This window comes from Podarcis cretensis (genome assembly GCF_951804945.1).
Source record: "Podarcis cretensis genome assembly, chromosome: 5".
NCBI classification, from domain to species: domain Eukaryota; kingdom Metazoa; phylum Chordata; class Lepidosauria; order Squamata; family Lacertidae; genus Podarcis; species Podarcis cretensis.
The window spans coordinates 41,560,224-41,578,554 of NC_137174.1; the positions used below are offsets into that span (position 1 = coordinate 41,560,224).

At 40.2% G+C, this 18,331-nt stretch overlaps 1 protein-coding gene across 2 annotated transcripts in view; it reads left to right on the forward strand.

The window, feature by feature from the left end:
* Nucleotides 1–18,331, forward strand: part of TCERG1L (transcription elongation regulator 1 like) — a 168,867-nt gene that overhangs the window by 107,460 nt on the left and 43,076 nt on the right. For both annotated transcript variants that reach the window (XM_079978432.1, XM_079978431.1), the window contains exon 6: nucleotides 14,513–14,613. In XM_079978432.1, the coding sequence (XP_079834558.1) occupies nucleotides 14,513–14,613 (101 nt within the window). The remainder of the gene's footprint in view (nucleotides 1–14,512; nucleotides 14,614–18,331) is intronic.

Below are 18,331 nucleotides of genomic sequence, written 5' to 3' on the forward strand. Positions count from 1 at the left end.
GTGGTTTACAAGTAATTTAAATGAATAAAGGCGTGGAGGGGGGTGGAGACATTCACACTAATTAAGTTCCTGTGGGGGGAAAAGTGGTTAGTGTAGGGTTGCCATATTTCAAAAAGTGAAAATTGGGACATAAAAGTTGTTGAGCTATTTTAAAAGGAATTCGACGAAATTTGCACTTCCAACATGGGCTGCCATACGTCCACATTTTTCCGGACATTTCAGAGATTTCCACCCGAATGCTTTTTATGAGGGCCAAATGCAGGCTATGTCTGGGAAATTCTGGACGTTTGACAACCCTGTTTGGCTCCTCAACAGTAGTTTTCAGTTCCACAAGTTTATTGTTGGAATTTGTTGGTATGGAATTAGCCATATTTCTTATTGCTGCAGTGTTCATTGGTGCTACAAGCATCTGGGTTTCATTATACATCGGCTGGTTCATACACGGAATACAGCTGCAGCAGTATTGGCCACACGCAGAGACACACCCCAGTTTGGTGTCATTCACAAATTGGATGATGCTTCAATACCTTCATCCAAGCCAATTATAAACATGTTGGACAACAACAGGCCCAGGACAGAACCCTGCATCCCTTCCTCTTGTTAAAGAGAGGCAACCGTTTCAGGCATTGCATTATGTCTGCAAAGGATGTCAAGAAAGTAGAAGTGTATGTGTGGACAGCTGACTGCTTACAATACTCTCCAGCTGCACCAATTTAACACATACAGTGTCTGTCTTCTCCTTGCATATGTTTTGATGGGTATTTAGTCTTTTCCCAGTTGCTGGAGATTACCCGTTAGTTGGACTGCCACTCTGTCACAATAGTGTGTATTTCACTAGAGAAATTAATGCCACAACATTGTCAATGTGTTCTGAATTTTGAAATGCTAAAAACATTCATCTTTTAGGAGTGGTATTATTTGCAGCAATGAAATGGAACAAATTTAAGGAACCTACATTCGAAAGGTGATTTTGAATATTTTGAAGAGATGCTTATTTTGATGACTTCACAAAAGTGTTTCTTTTATTGGACATCCTTCCATTGCAGTGTCCCTAAACCGTTGTTTGCTTTTTGTGAAAGAAATGTGCATAATTTTCTCTGCCAGTGCTTGGAGGGCATGACTTTGGATTTCAGTACATTCCGCAGAGCCTGAGATGGACATCTTTAAATAATTTCCTGGATCCATGTAGAGCAAGGCATTTCTTGGCCACATATAACTTAAAATTTACATTAAATGAATGCTACCAAGAAATCTATCAAGATGGATGTCATCATGCCTAGGAGACAGTATATATTATTTGAGTTTCAGGATCCAGATATCAGTTATTCAAGTCTGAAAGGTGACATTGTTATCAGGAAGCAATTGAAACAGAGATGTAATCTGGACAGATTTCAGAGCATCTTTCTGGGAACAGACAAATGTCAGCATTTCTCCCACTCTTGTTTTTCCTTATCTGTCACTAATAGGTCATATCCTCTATTTCTTCCCACACAGACCCCACACACCCCACTCTGGTGTCATTTTCCTAACTGCCTTTAGCTATTCTTTCTTCTTTTTGCCAGGGGTGGGGGAGACCTTTGGTTCAGTTCACATTTTGTTTGAACTTTTGTAATTCACTCTTCCTGAATCAACACACACATGGAAATTCAACTCTCCTTCAAAATTTGCACTTCTCCAAATGTTGTGACTTATTTCTCCAACCAAAAAATTGGCATAAAAATATATGTCATAGGGGGAAATGTCATAAAGATGCATATATTGCTGAAAATAAGGACTCCTTTTATTGAGGGAAATGGCAAAAAAAGTATTTTAGGCAAAATTGCAAAAATAATAATAATAATGTTGGAAAAATGTGCGCTAAAATGCTGGCAAATGTTTGAGATTTTTATTTTATTTTTTAGTTCCAGCCTACTGCAAAAACGTGAGAAACCAAAACGCATAGATTCCTACCTTTTGTTTTCCCCTATCATGTTCAGTTTTCCATCTTAATGTCTTCTTCCATATTGGTCTGATTTATTTTTTAAGTGCTTTATAAAGCAATATTTGTATCAAAAAACAGGAAAGAACTCTGCAGATCCTGAATTAAGGAGCAGGAACTGCTAATGCAGCTCACCAGCCAAGTATTGCAACCTGGTTTTCTGTGTGTTTGGCCTCAAATTTCATAAACAGGGGGTTGTCAATCACCTGGCTGATGAACTGTATCAGACTTGATGGATCTTAAGATGTACAGACTTGCTGTAAATCAAGAAAATGATTGTTTGAGCCCCACTCATTGAAACAGCAGTTTCCCAGCACCGTAGCTGTTCAGTGTAGTAGCTATGAATCAGGGGTGAGGAACATTTTTAAGCCCAAGGCCTGCATCTTCTTTTGGGCCTCCTTCTGCCAGTAGAAAAAAGTGGACACAGCAACAGATGTGGTTCTTACCTTTGTGCAGTAGGCTACATTTCAGCAACACAAAAATTAAAGTGCTCTCTCGCTTTCTCTCTCTCTCTCTGAGACACACTCTTCTCCATATTCCATCTAGGCAAGCGAAAGGCAAGGAGACAGTTCAAGGACACGTTCCAAATAGCCAAAAGCACTCAAGAAGGATGCAGAGCAGGGCTAGTAAGGTGTGTGATCTAGGAAGAGGGCATGTGGTCCAGGCAGACTCCCAAGTGCTAGCTAAGCCTGGAAAAACACTGACATTCCTGTATAAAATATAGCTGCAATAGCTAGCAATAGCTATTAATTGCTGCAGTTTCCTCTGTTGGGCTCACCACTTGGATTCCAGCTCCTCTTTCTCCCTCTTGACTCAGAGAGCAGATAAACAAGCCTGTTGAGCCCTGTTCCTGTGCAGGGCATTCACAATTTGAATCAAGCTGAACTCCTGGCCCCACTTCTGAGATTGCATCTGTAGGCTAATCCTGCTCCAGACTTCCATGCCTTGCATACATTGCAAATGAGATCCTATGTGTGAGCCACATAGGATGACTGTGCTGAACATATGGATGTTGGAGGACAGTGTTAACCAAGGGATGTGACATCAGGGCCAGGACACTGCTCATGCTTCAAACTGTGAGTAACTCATGAACAGGTGGTTGGAGGAGGAGGATTCACCCATCACATGCAGTTATCTAACCAGCCAGCTACCAACATCTGTGAATATCCATGAGGTCTTAGGGTGGTGGGAGGTGGTTCCACTGAGGTTCAATTGACCAAGATCCTCTAAAACCAATAGGCAGCTGCATTACTAAGACACAGCTGTTCTCCAGTAGTGGATTATTGTGATCTGGAATCTATCAACTGCATATTATGGAATGGATTGTGCTCCATTTTGTCCCAGGAGGATTATAATGGCTTGGAGAATATTATTTGAACTCAGTGGAGAATTACTATGTGTACACATTGTGACATGATGCACACATTGTGTACATATTGTGTACACTAATCCAAACTGTGTATTTTTGGAGGAGATGTTTATGTTGTAAATGATACCTAAACAGAGCTAGCAAAGGAAATGTCTCCACTGTTTTGCCAGAATGAAGATGAACAGCGAGGACTAAAAATGAAGCGCAGTTTCAATAGCATTGTGTTGTCATGCAGAAATCCATTAATGGATATATGGGCATCCCTGGTTTCTCTGTATGTGGCATCTCTTCAAAAGTAGGCTCTTTTGATTTATTGTTTGTAATCTGTATATCATTGTCTCTTGCACACATGATTGCTCCCTGCATTCTGCCATTAATCACACTGTTTTTTAACAGAGGCATCAACAGAAATGCTTGCAGTGATGTGCTTCACTTTTCAACAGGAAGGAAGTGTTTCAATCATTAGCTATTCATTTCTCAGACATTTGGCTATGTTTGTCACCTGAGAAGTTATGTGCTTTGGGGTCCTACAAATCTATCCTCATGAATAACTAAAATGTACATTTGTTTGTTTCCTCACTGAAAAGAGTTTCTTTTGAAAACATTGCAAAAACATGACCATCAGCATACGAAAGCTTCATAAAGATCATTGGTGTGATAGAGTAAGCTATCAACTCTATTACTCGTTCTGTTAATTCACATTATGATGACTTTCAGTTGATGGATTACCGATATTTTATTCATCATGGCATGGAATACTTTGGCTGCATTAAGCCTTTTGGTCGGAATCATTTCTTGTAAATACTGCCATGAAGTTTGATCAATAGTTCCCTTAAATCAAACCAGCACTTTTGTAACAAGCTGTTTGGAAATCATCATTGTTCAATACAATGTATATTTGCTTGTAAGATTTTATTTAGTGCCCAACTTCCCTAATATACCTTCCTTAAGATTTATGGTTATGTCTGGTAATGACACCAAACTTGGCAAAGTCTTGGAAACTTGGAGCATAAATTGGCACATTCACAAAACTGGGCAAACTGCCATGAAGCACCTCCATGGCTGGTAGTTCTTGTCTGGCTTAGATTTCAGTCTGAGCCACAGATGAAATAGCTGCTTCTGTCCAAACAAAATGCAGGGAACCAGACTGGAATGGATTCAAATAACCATCACACAGGTTAGTTTGAGAAGCCACTGTGTACCATCTACCTGCCCATCATCAAGTGATCTCTGGGCATCTCACAACAAAAAGATACAGCACTCATGAAATAAATCAAAATATTTTAAAATCAGTGTTATACAAAAACGACACTCCATTTCCCTTCTCCACTTGCTATTGACCAGTGCTTTTAGATGACTACATCCCCAAAAGCTGGTGGAAGAGGAAAGATTTCAGCTGGTGCTGAAAAGTAACAAAAGCAGGCAAGGGGAATCTCAGGCCCAGGAGCCAAATGTTGTCCTTTTGGTCTCTTTATCTGGCTCTAAGACTCTTTGCAGGCCATTGGTCTGGCCGGAATGTGTCCCTGATCTCTGATAACGCTTCTTGCCTGTCTGGATGGAAGATAGAGAGGTACCAGCTTTCACTACAAAGGAAAATTTGTACATTTGTTGCTCTGTCCACTTTTGCATGTAGCCCCTCACATCACTGGCGTGTGATACCCACCTCCAGGAGATAGCCCTGAAGGGAATGTGGCCCCTGAACTGAAAAACGTTCTCCATCCCAGAGCTATAGTTTTCACTGTTGCTGAAGCATTGGTTTGGTTTGAAACTGAATGTTTTTTGCTACTGTTTTAGTCATTTCTGCTTTATTTTTATGGCTTTGTTCATGTGGAACCTTTACCTTCAAATGTGGCATTCAAATATTATAAAAAAAAATGTTTTGTGGTTATTATCCACATCTGTCCAGCACAAGGAACAGTACCATGTTAAGACATATATGTTCGTATAAGCAGATAGATAACAGATAAAGAAGTGATTGCTCTTAATTACTCTCAGCTGAATTTGAGAATTTTTTTCCACTGGAGAGCATTGTGTTGGAACTATTAGGAAAGTTTGGATGGAGTGTTTGATATCTGGATAGCCCTGCCAAGTGAAATGAAGCAAGGAGAGGGCTTTTTAAATGTTGGCACCTGACTATAGAATATTGTTCCCAGAGATGCTCATCTGGATCCTTTTGTAGAACCAGGTGAAGACCTTTCTAATTCAGCCAGGATTTTAATTGCATTTTAAATCAGCCTTGGACTTGTTGCAGTTTAGTGTGGTTCTCAATGCTAATTGTTTATGCTGTCTCAGAAGAAAGGATTTATTCATTTATTTATTCATTTACCGTATCTTTTTAATACTGTTTTGTAAGCTTTACCAATGCCATATACATTGAATAACTGAACTCACAAGCCACTACTTGATGCTATAGTGATAACAGCTCTAACAGTAGTAGCTGTTGCTCATTGCAACTGCTGGGGCGGAAGACAGGGAGCCCAACCATAGGTGAAGGCAGGGCCAATTGATACCAGTTTTGACCCCATCTTCTTCCCTACTGAGTTCTAGAAGGGCAGCACTGCCTACGATTGGCCATGTTTTGTGGTATAAAATCCCTAAACATCACAGCACATGTTTGAAAGGCATGGGTTCTTGAAAAAGATTATATTTGTTGATCTATTATGCTAGTAAATTGCTGCCTGTCCTTTAAAAACCCAGGTCCACCTTCACTCCAGCTGGACAGACCAGCTATGAATATAATGAGCTACAAGCCATATCTGCACAGTGGAAGCTAAAGTGGTAAATGATTGTAAAATTGCTCACCTCAGTCCATGCAAGTGTGCAAAGGTCTGTGGGGAGCATTTAGCTTTTCCTACTGTACCACTGACAGTAAACCAAACCTGCAATTCTGCCACTCATTGCTGAAGAACAAGTCATTGTGTTGAAAACATGGGATGGCACCATGCTCATCATGGTGTGGAACATCTACTGCGCTAGAAACAAGTTCAAAATGGCTTGTCTGAGAACAGAGAATCTGTCAGAATCAGAGTAAATAAATTTGCCAGACAAAATGAGTGCACTTTTTTTGCAATGTTTTCTTCTTCCGGTAGGTGTAAATATTCTTCTAGGGGAAAGCTTCCTTCCCTGTTGCAAGCAATGGCTTAAAAAAAAAAAAAACCACCAACAACCTATTTTCCTGTCTAGTAGCATAGCTGCATTGTTAGATTTCAGCCTCCCTTTGTTTCTGCTACACTGTAGTTAGACGATCATTTTTCAATAAGATAACAACTGAATTTCTTTTCATTTTCAGCATAAGATTATGACATAATATAAAATACACCTTTTTTCAGTTTCAAAACCAGACAATGGTTGAGAATAGCTTGATAGGTGGGAAGACATCACTGAATCCTCCACATGGCAAGAACCCAGCTAAGAGGCAGAGTCTGAATACTGTTACCCAGTTAAATAGAAGTCTTTTTTAAATGTCAAAGTCTTCATATATAACAAAATAGTATGGATTTAGCTGCTTGCAGGCAGTTTCTGCTTATGTAACAGAGCTTTAGAAGTCCACTTCAAACAGAGCAACTTAGGCCATTTGGCCAGAGATGCTTGAGGAATTCAGTCTTCGTAAATTTCTGTACAAGATGACCTGATTCACACCTCTTGGATGAATGTGCAAATTGGAATGTAGCTACCCACTGGATTTCAAATTTATCCAGTGTTGTGATGCAGTTCTTGGAACTTTTTAAACATTTGCTGTGCAGAGCACAGCAAACAGCCTTTCACTATGTTAGACTATTAGTCCAAATGCCTCCAGGTTTTCAGGCAGGAGTTTTTCCAAGCTCTACCTGGAGATTCCAAGCATTGAACTTCAGATCTTCTGCATGCAAACAATATGCTCTTTTTCTGAGGAGGAGAGAAAGAGAATACACATTTAAAATAAGCATTAAACAGAAGATACACATTAAAATACATTTTCAGATTATTATTTTTTTAAAGAAACCAACAGATTAATGAAATGGAACAGAATTGTAGGTTCATGCTTGGCACTGACTAGACATAGACAAATTTGCCTGCACTTATATTTGGCAAGCTTCCCCTTTGACATCAGATGTTGACACAGTAGTAAGAAGTAGAGTTAGAAGTGAAATAATGCCCATTTACACCACAAAGACCTCATAACCCACATACTTTCAGCAGCCAGAAACATCATAACCAGACATTGGAGAGACCTGTCAGGAGTAAGCATGGACCAATGGTACCAAATAGTATGGGAAACAGTCTTACTAGAAAAATTAACCAATAAAAAGAAACTGACATGGGGACAAATAGAAGAAGATGCATTCACCCCATTCTGGCTCCCCATTCTGGCTCACATACACAGCCCAACAAGACAATGACAAAATCCACCAACAGCATACAAATCAATATGGCTAACCTGATCCAAAACACCCACCCACCCCACTCACACATGAAAACAAAGCTCACCACAGCCAATCACAAATGAACAACCACACCCTAGGCCAGCCCCAACCTCTCTCACCCCAAAGGAACACAAGTGAATAGCAGAGAACCTGCACAAGTGACGCTGACACAAAACCCCACATATATTAAGTAAAATAGAAACATCACCCCCCACCTTCCCCACCCCCCTCTTTCCCCCTTTTCTTCCTAATGTCTCAACAAATGAAAGTGATCTGTAAAAAAATGTTACTTGGGGGAAAAAGAGACATTGCACATACTTTTGTAAACAAAGAAAATCTCTAATAAAAATACATTTTAAAAAAGAAGTGACATCTGAGAGCCCCAGTGCACACATAGAAGCCATTGTACATCTCCACAAATGTCTTTGGGTTGAATCTTGTTGTTTGATCATGCAAATCAATACTTCTTCAGATAGTGTTAGGGCTTGACGCTCTGTGTTTCTCTTGCTGAGCTTGACATCACAGCACAGTTATGGTAGAGACACATATTTCTTTTGGTTTTGGTTTTTAAAAATTGATGACAGGGACTGAACTGGAAAAGTTTTTCTCTTTTTGCTGATTCTTTAGCAGCACTGCAAAAGGATGAGAAAATGACTACTTCTTCCTTAAACTGTATACTGGTATTTGTGAACACTTTGCAAGTTTAAGGGAGGCAGTTGCAGAGCAATCCCTCCCTTTCTCTCATGTGACTAATCTTCAAATGCTTTGCTGAAGGGGGGGGTCATGCCACCCCTTTAAACTTACAAAAGTTTTGCAAAGTGGCAATTTAAAGCAGACAATCCACAGTGCAATGGACTGCATAATCTTTCCCCCTCTCTAAGCATGATCTGCTATGTGGCTGGTCCAAGAAACACTCTTCTCACTTCATAGTTACTTCATTTACAGTCAGTAACATCATTGCACTTCCTTGGTGGTCCGAGAAGATGATATTCTTGGAGAAGGTGATGGAGAGAGTTGTGGTGGAGTACCTGAAAGTATTCTTGGATGACACAGATTCATTTGTTGTTGTTGCTGTTGCTGCTGCTGCTGCTCTTATCATCATCATCTCACTCAGATTGAGGACTCAAGTTGGTTTACACAAATTAAAGCAACATAGATAAAATACAAAAAATCAAAAAATATTTAAAGGATAATCATTATAAAGCAACTAAACCCTAATAAGATTAAACCAATATAAAAACAAATTTCTTAAAATGTGACAGCTACAGCCACACCTTGGCCTGGAGAGCTTGACCATAGTAGTTCAGGCACTGATGACTTGAAGGTTGGACTACTGTAATGCACTTGATGTGGGGCTTCCAGAAACTGCAGTTAATGCAGAATGCTACGGCATGGCTGATGACAGGAGTGGGACCCTGTTAGCATAGAACACCTCTGCCCAGAGTTCTCCTCTCGGCAAAGATATTGTAGAGCTGGGAAAGGTTCAGAAAAGGGGATGGAGAAACTCCCCTCTGAGGAAAGGTTTTCTAGTTTAGAGAAAGAAGCAAGTAAGAGGGAACATGGTAGAGGTTTATAAAATTGTGCATGATGTGAAGAAAAGCTTTTCTTCCTATCTCACAGTACTAGAACTTAGGGGCCTCCAATGAAGCTGAACATTGGAAGACTCGTGACAGGCAAAAGGAAGTGCTCCTTCACACGGCACATGGTTAAGCAATAGAATTTGGCTGGTTTTAAGAAAAGCTTAGACAAATTCATGGAGGATACTAGTGATGATGGCTAATTCTGCCTCCAGTGTTGGAGGCAATTGCTGGGGAAAGCAGGTGGGGAAAGTGCTGTTATGCTCAGGTTCTGTTTATTGGCTTCCCATGGCCATGTGGTTGGCCACTGTGAGAACAGAGTGTTGCACCAGATGGGCCTTTTGGCCTAATCCTGCAGGTTCTTCATGTATTCTTATGGGAATAAAATGGAGAGGGAGGAGAACTGTGTATGTCACTTTGAGCTCCTCAAAGGAAAGGTGGGATATAAATGTAAGAATAAATACAAAACAAAATATGTGAAAATTCTATTCTGTGTATGTTGTATTATTCCTATTCAATTAATCTGGACTTTATAAATCCTCAAGCGTTGCAATATTCTAGCCTCTTGTATTACCACAATATACAGCTTTCGAGCTGGAGATTATTTGTGGAAGAGCACAAAGCAAGGAATACTGAGACGTGTCATAGAGCTCTGCAGTTTGAGCCCTCCGAGAGCAATTGAGTAGGCTCAGCTCAGCTGGAACAGGCAAAGCACCAGAGCCAATTATGTGTGTAAAAAGCCTTGGGTATGCAGGTTTATTTGCACATCTCTGTAGCCGTTGCCGAATCAATGACTGTTAAAAGAGTGTTTCTTTCCAATGAAAGCGGCTCCAGCTTTCCTATCCTCTCGCATAGTCTCTTTCCAGCAGGCACATTAGGCACATAGTGTTCAAAATATTTTCATCAATCGCCTTGCAGTCTGTAAACAATGTGTCGATTTGTTAGCTGCTCCTGCAGTCTTAGAGAAGAAAAGGAATGGATATCAGAGGCTTTAACCAAGCTGAAAATGCATACCTTGCTGTGTATAAGCAAACCAGGAACGGTTCATTTGCAGTCCGCATAACCATGGTTGTGAAGCTGACAATACCGAGTATTTGACATCATAACCTAAATCAGGGGTAGGAGGGGGGTACCTTTCTCATTCTAAGGCCAGATTACTGGCAGGGCTATGCCATCAGTGAGTGGAGCCAGACCCCAAAGCCATACCAGCACAAACCCAAATACAAAGATGCACACATGCAGAGTCAAAAATATCTCTCTGACTACCTCTCATCAGCTAGTACTTTGCTGTGACTATCAGAAATACTGCAAATAAAGTAGAGATGCTGCTTTGTGGCTCTCTTGACCTGATCTGTGAAAGAAATTATATAAGAAGAGCCTTTTAGATCAGGTCCATGGCCCATCTAGTCCAGCATCCTGTTCTCACAGTGGCCAACCAGATACCTATGAGAAGCCCCACAGCAGGACCTGAATGCAACACCAACTCTTTCCACTTGTGATTCCCATTCAGAGGAATACTCCCTTCATCGGTGAGAACGGAGATAGCCACCATACCTAGTAGTCATTGATAGCTGTATCCTCAGTGAATTTGGAATCCCTTCCCTTTGAACATTAGGTAGGTGGTGCCTCTGTTAAATTTTTGGCACCTACCTTCCTCTTTCAATGTGCCTTTTCAAGCTTTCCCAGTCTGGAAGTGTTTTGGAGATGGTTTTAATGTTTGTTTTGCTGCCTTGGACTGCTTTCAGAGAAAAAGCAGGGTAGGAATTGAATTAATGATTTATAATAATAATTTTTCTAATCCTCTTTTAAAGCTATCCATGCTGGTGGCCATTATTCTGTCCCGTGGGAGTCCATTCCGTAGTTTAACGATGTGTGCAATATGTCTATATCTTGCTTTTCCAGCCAGCAGGTAGGCTAGGCTAGGTTAATATGTGTACATAAACAGCCGTTCTTGTCATAAGATGCATATACAGTGAACTGAGCCCAGGAAATCCTGGGCATCCCTGGGTATATGTGCTTCTTTTCTGCTGAAGCAACAAAGGGGGCACAGACTCAGTCCCTTGCCAGCAAATGGGCTGTCTTAGGATCCAGTGGATCCTCAGATGACTTTCCTGCTTCCCCACCTGAACACCCAATTTAAACCTACTGTTGATAGCAGCACTATTGGTGGTGGTTCCAGAACAGGCCACATCTTTTGTTGATGCTGCCGGCTTTTTGCTGTGATGGAGCTTCCCTCACCCTCTTCTGTATCCAACCCCACTCCTTAGTCAGACAGATCAGATATTAGTATTGCTCCCTAGGTGCCCCTTTCTGACTTCAGCCTCATCCTGCTATGTATCCAGGTTTGAAGGTAGCAGGCTTTTCTGCATATCAGTCAGTAAGAGAGGCTGTTGCTTTATAGTCTTGTGTGAAGGTTTCCCAGACGTATCTGGTTAGCCACTGCTGGAAACAAGATGACAGATTATGTGGCCCCTTAGATCCACAAGACTGCTTTTATATCCTTATTACCGTGGTACCTCGGGTTACATATGCTTCAGGTTACATACGCTTCAGGTTACAGACTCCGCTAACCCAGAAATATTACCTCAGGTTAAGAACTTTGCTTCAGGATGAGAACAGAAATCGTGCTTCGGCGGCGCGGCAACAGCAGGAGGCCCCATTAGCTAAAGTGGTGCTTCAGGTTAAGAACAGTTTCAGGTTAAGTACGGACCTCCGGAACGAATTAAGTACTTAACCTGAGGTACCACTGTATAGGAAGGTGCGGAAGAGACGAGTACTACTCTTTGTGTTCCAGAGTCAGATAAAAAAAGTCAGTGCTGGTGAAAGCATGATTTCCTCATTCTCACTGCATTTACACTGTGATGAATTTTGAGGGCTGATTAGTCTCTTGTCAAAATATGAATGGAAATATTTGGATGACTGATTGTGTCTGCCCTCATTTGCCAGCTTTATGGGTTGTGAGATTTTTCTTCTGCTGCTCATTTGGACCATGCTCAGAGGTTTGAAATCAGAAGTAAAGACTTCACATTTCATTCACATAGGAATGTATCACTTTTTAGACATGAACAGGGCCAGCTCACACATGAGGCAAGATGCGGTGATCAACTCAGGCAGCAGGATACACAGGGGCAATGAATGCCAATGTAGAACTTTATTTCTCCCTTGCTCCCGGTGTAGATCTTCACACACCCTTTCTTCCCTGGCAGGGAGTGAAGCACCATTTTGTGGTTCACCTCAGGTGCCAAAATGTCTCAGGCTGGCCCTGCTTCAGCCCTTCATATCCTCACAGCTCCTTAAAGTCCTACAATATCCTCACAGTTCCTTCAAGCTCCCCCCACTCCATATTACCAGCTCTCCCCCATCTCCTCTGTGTCCCATCACCCCTACTTTATTCAAATCTCTGCCACTGTTTAAAACCACCATTTTAAAATATGTATACCATTATGTTACTCCCTCCCTGCCTCCCTCCCTCCCTGACTTTATACAAATCCAGGATTTTGATGCAGCGCTGCAAATCATTGCAGTTTTATGTATATAGACATGTATATGGTGGGATAAATGTTTAAAACTGATGATGACTCTTAATTCCCTGGCTGATTCACTTATTTTTAGAAAGTTTAAGAAGAAATGCAACTCTGTTGTTTTCTACTACCAAGGGAAATGCCCTTAGCACTGTAAAACAGTGTGCCTGCCAACATCCTGTCAGTGGTTCTGTTTTGTCCCAGCACTAATCTCAATTTGCAGAGTTAAAGTAAGATTAAGTAGCCTAAGAGCCCATCTCTGGTATCTCTTTATCTTTGCACCAGAAGTTTCAAAATTGTGAATGAGATTTCTACGTTGTGTGCACAGCTGATGCATCGCACTAGCAGCAATGCCCACAGCCATTCTCTCTGTGAAAGGAGCATCTGCCAGCAGGCCATTGCTGAGGAAGAGAGATGGGATTTAATTTGCTGGCTTCTTTTGAAGCAGACCACCAAAGTCAAGTTATTTTATAGATAACTTGATAAGTTGAGTTGTCAGATATATGGTTTCAATTGGGACTCAACTCAGAGCGTAAGAGCTGTCTCTTTCATGCCTTTATTTTCTATTACTTACTTATTTACCCCCAAATTTTGTGTAATATTCCAGCCATTTCTGTACAATAGATACCAATAAGGCAGGCACCTGCTACTTTTTTGTTTTCAGCATCTACTAAAGCCTTTTTGTTGTTGTTTAGGGAAGCAATTTTATTCTGTATATTCGTCTTAGAACTGCTGTCTGTCTTTTATTGGTATTTTATTTTGAATATTTTTATATTGTACTATGTAGACTGCTTAATTAATTGGTACATAATATTGTTAAATAAATAAAAATAAAGCAAATAATAAATAAATATTTTTATTCTGTAAGCATGAAACCTGTAGTACACACACATGCACTCGTTCCATTGAAATCAACAAGGCAAATTGGTTATGGTTTCAACTTAATGTGTATGAAAACCATTATATGCTACAGCAGAGGAGCAAAGCTCAAATCATGCACCTTCTCACTGTGCTTGCAGAAAGAAAATTCTATGGTTAGAAAATAAAAATATTGGGTATCATTTATGCAATATCTGAATAAGCGAGCCTGCTTAATATTGACAACTCTACATGCAATATGGGTGAGTGCATGAGCCTAAGGTCTGCTCTTACACCTCACCATGACTGTATCATACATGAAGTTTAGGTAGGACACACGAGCCACAGATTTCCTTCTTTGTCCTGGAATATGTAACACCTGTTGACCTAAGGACCATGCTAGAGACACGTTATTCAAGGGCTATGTGAATGTTATGAGGTTCCAATCCATTGCCAGAAGTAACTAGTGAAAAAAGTTTTCTTGATCGTATAGTTCTACTTCAGCAATTTCAAGAAGCAATGGCTAATGTTCTCTGGCACATTTTATTATGACTGGTTTTGTACCTCCATGAGGAAAACCATATTTTGACAACAAAGTGTTGGGTATTGCAGAGATGCACATTTTCTAAGTGCAACATAATTTACTCATGGGTGGGTTGGTGGGTGGGGGACAACTTTTTTGTATGTCTGCCTAACAAGCTTTTTCAGTTAAACTGTAAAAACCCCAAATAATGGGGAAAATATAAGTCGTTGACAGCTCAGTGGGATATAGTCACTTATTGGATCCAATTACTTTTGTGTTTCAGTTTCGGATAAAGGCAAAGAATCAAACAGGACCTCCTGCCCGCCAACCCTGATTCTACATACTGAAATGAAAAATAAGCCAACAGAGAGTGAAGATGAGAAGGTTTGTTTCTCATTATATTATTCATATTGGGGGTAGATATTTATCTGCAGAAATCAAACAGATAGCAAGGGTTTGTTCCATAGATTTTGCTTTTCAATGTACCAAATTCCTTTGTGTAAGTTTCAAGAATGCATTGTACTATTTATCTATTTCAGAAGCCCTGGTCATAAAGTGAGGGGGGGAAAGTATTTGATCCCCTACTAATTTTGCCCATTTGCCCTATGATGAAGAAATGACTGGTCCATAATTTTAATGGTTGGTTTATTGTAGCTGTGAGAGACAGAATAACAACAGGAAAATCCCCCAGAAACCCAGAAGACAAAAGGCAGAGATTGATGTACATTATAATTGTGAAATAGGTATTTGATCTCTTTGCAAAAGATGACTCAGTACTTGGTGGCAAAACCCTTGCTGACAATTACTGAGGTCAAACATTTCTTGTAGGTGGCCACCAGGTTTGCACACATTTTGCCCCACTCCTCTTTGCAAATCCTCTCCAAGTCAGTAAGATTTCGAGGCTGATGTGTAGCTACTCGAACCTTCAGCTCCCTCCACAGATGTTCAATGGGATTAAGGTCTGGAGACTGGCTGGGCCATTCCAGGACCTTAATGTGCTTCTTCTTGAGCCACTCCTTTGTTGCCTTGGCGGTGTGTTTTGGATCATTGTCATGCTGGAATACCCATCCTCAGCCCATTTTCAATGCCCTGGCTGAGGGAAGGAGGTGCTCACCCAAGATTTGACGATACATGGTCCCGTCCATCGTCCATTTGATGTGGTGAAGGTGTCCTGTCCCCTTAGCAGAAAAACACCCCCAAAGCATAATATGTCCCCCTCCATGTTTGACGGTGGGGATGGTGTTCTTGGGGTCGTAGGCAGCATTCCTCCTCCTCCAAACATGGTGAGTTGAGTTGATGCCAAAGAGCTTGATGTTGGTTTCATCTGACCACAAAACTTTCACCCAGTTCTCCTCTTAGTCATTCAGATGTGATTTGGCAAACTGCAGATGGGTCTGTACATGTGCTGTCTTGAGCAAGGGGATCAAATACTTTTCCCCCTCACTGCACATGGGAACCAGGGAAAAGATTCAGATAGATCACATGCTTCAAAATTCATGAGATTATACCATTTAAAACTGCACATTGGTGACTGAATATTTACTGAAGCCAAAACTGTTCTGCTCATGAATAGCTACCAGACACACACACACACACACACACACACACACACACAATTTAATTTTTTATTTGTGGTTTATAAATTAAATCTCAAAACAATTAATATGAACAAAACAACCAGCAGGTAAGAACACAATTAAGGGTTAGAGAGTTTTCAGTTCTTCAGGTCTAATAATTCAAATATTTTAAATGCCTGGGTGACTTTAAAAAAAATAGTCTCTAAAAGATAGCAAAGTTGGTGTCAGGCATACCTCCTTGAGGAGGGCAATTGATAGATGGAGCTTAAAAGCCCTCTTATTGTAACAAACCTCACTCCTGATCCAGTTGGTATTTGGAGAAAGTCATTGCCCTTACTGTGTGGTCAGGTTGATATGGGAGGAAGGGCTTAGATCCCCCCCAAAACTGAGGGGTTTAAGGTGCTGGCACCTTAAATTCAGCTTGAACATGAATAGTCAGCCAACTGAGTTCTTTTAAGACTGGGCATTATATGACCTGGGCAAGTAATCTCAGTCAGAACTCCAGATACTGCATTCTGCACTATATGACACTTTTGAATGGATTTCAGGGGAAGTCTTTCCCCTCAAAAATTACATTTCTAACTGTATTTTTCTCACAAAATGCAGTCCTGAATATGCACACAAGGTCTGTCATCAGAATCTGCTACGCTTCCATAAGTCAGTAAACCTGTATTTGTTGCCTGAAACTTCCTCTTGTTTCCAGGGGAAAGATACTGGCTCTGCCATTTTCTCAAACTAAGGAGGATCCCTGCTGGAATTTCCTCAGCCTCTCCACATATTTCAGCCTTCACTGTTTTTGTTTTAACAGAAGGTTGAACAGAGGTACTTGATCAATACATTTCCCCTCATTTTCTAGGTTTTGCCTCTCCATAGGCCTTGCAGAGTCCTTGTGGATTTATGGAAGTACATGTTTCACATCAACATTGCTCTGTGTCCCCCTCTCCACTGGCCTGCAGAGGCACTCTTAAATGCTACAAGAATCCATGAAGTAATTTTGAAGAGCACTCTCTAAGTGTCCTACAGTGCTTAAAGAAAAAGCACTGTCAAGTTGTAGCCCTTTATGGACCTGCCTTCTCCTTCTATTCACTCACTGATTCTTTAAGCCACTAGCATAAATGAACCTTCATAAAAGTTGTGACAGTGGAACTGGATAGATAAATGCTGTCATGCATTTTGTACAACCGCGTGAGGTGCTTAGCATGTGAAAAAGTCAAATCCTATGAAAGGTTAAGGGGGGGCACTCAGATGTCCTTTTTATTGGGCATTAATGATTATTTGTGCTCATATTGGGGCAGTTATATATGATTCCACTTTCACTACTGTTTATGTCTGCTAACATTTCAGGGTGGTCGTACTGCTTCATTTCTAAAATGTTCTGCTGAAACCCTGTAATTTTTTATACCACGTACGTTCCAGTTTATTTATTGTATTATGTTGCACAGGATTGCCCCTTAGGAAAGTAATAATATGGTGACATTGAAGAAGCATCACAGAGCAATTTATAAATTAATGTGTGGCACAGTGAATAAAGTTTCTGGAATTCGATGGACCTAGGTTCAAATCCTTTTTCTCACCTAAAACCTAGCATAATGTGATTGGATTTATTATTTTTCTATGCCACTTTTAATTCAAATGACTCCCAAAGTGGCTTATAAACAATAAATAACAATAACATCCCACCCCCACCCCACCTGAAATGGAAATGGAACTAGTTGTGATGGTTGCAAATAAATGAATGGTAAAATAATAATTTAATTGAAAGGCACAATAGGATTGAGTCATAACATCTGATGTAGAGTGGTTCTTTTCTGTAACAATCCCGACAATCGTTTTATCTATACACACTTTTTTTTTGTATTTTGTACATAAGTATGTTATTATCAAGATTAAGTACAGGACTACAATTACCTTTCTATTCATCTCTTTCTAGTTCTTTTATATTGTTTATTGCTCCCTGCTAAGTTCCTTATAGGTTGATGTATGGTTTGTATGAGTGCAAAATAGCATATGCTTAATTTCAATAGTGACTGCAAGTTGAAGTGAAGCACGTAGTATAATGATTATTGCAGATATTAATATTGTGAAGCATGAAGTGAGTGGATGCATAATAAATGACTCTTTTTGGAAATAAACATTGTCAAGACCCATAAAAATATTATTCAAAGTTTTACTTGAAGAACTCTTCAAAACAGAAGAAAATAATCAAAGACATATGCTTGACCAAGCGTAATCAGTTCAGCATCTTACAAAATATGAAAAAATCAAAACAGACCTATAAGCAAAGCGCTCTCTCTCTGTATTTCACCCGGAGCAGTTTTCATTGGGAGCTTTATTTACATCTTCATTCCACAGTGTTTTGAGACAAAAGACTAAAGGCAACACCATCCAAATTGGCCATTTGCAACTCAGTACCTTTGTCAACTGAACTAAGGTTACAACACTCAAACGTTTGCTAGCAGAAAACAACAATTTGTTAATTATCAACTCTAAAGATTGAATGTTAAACCTTCATTAATGCAGAGGCA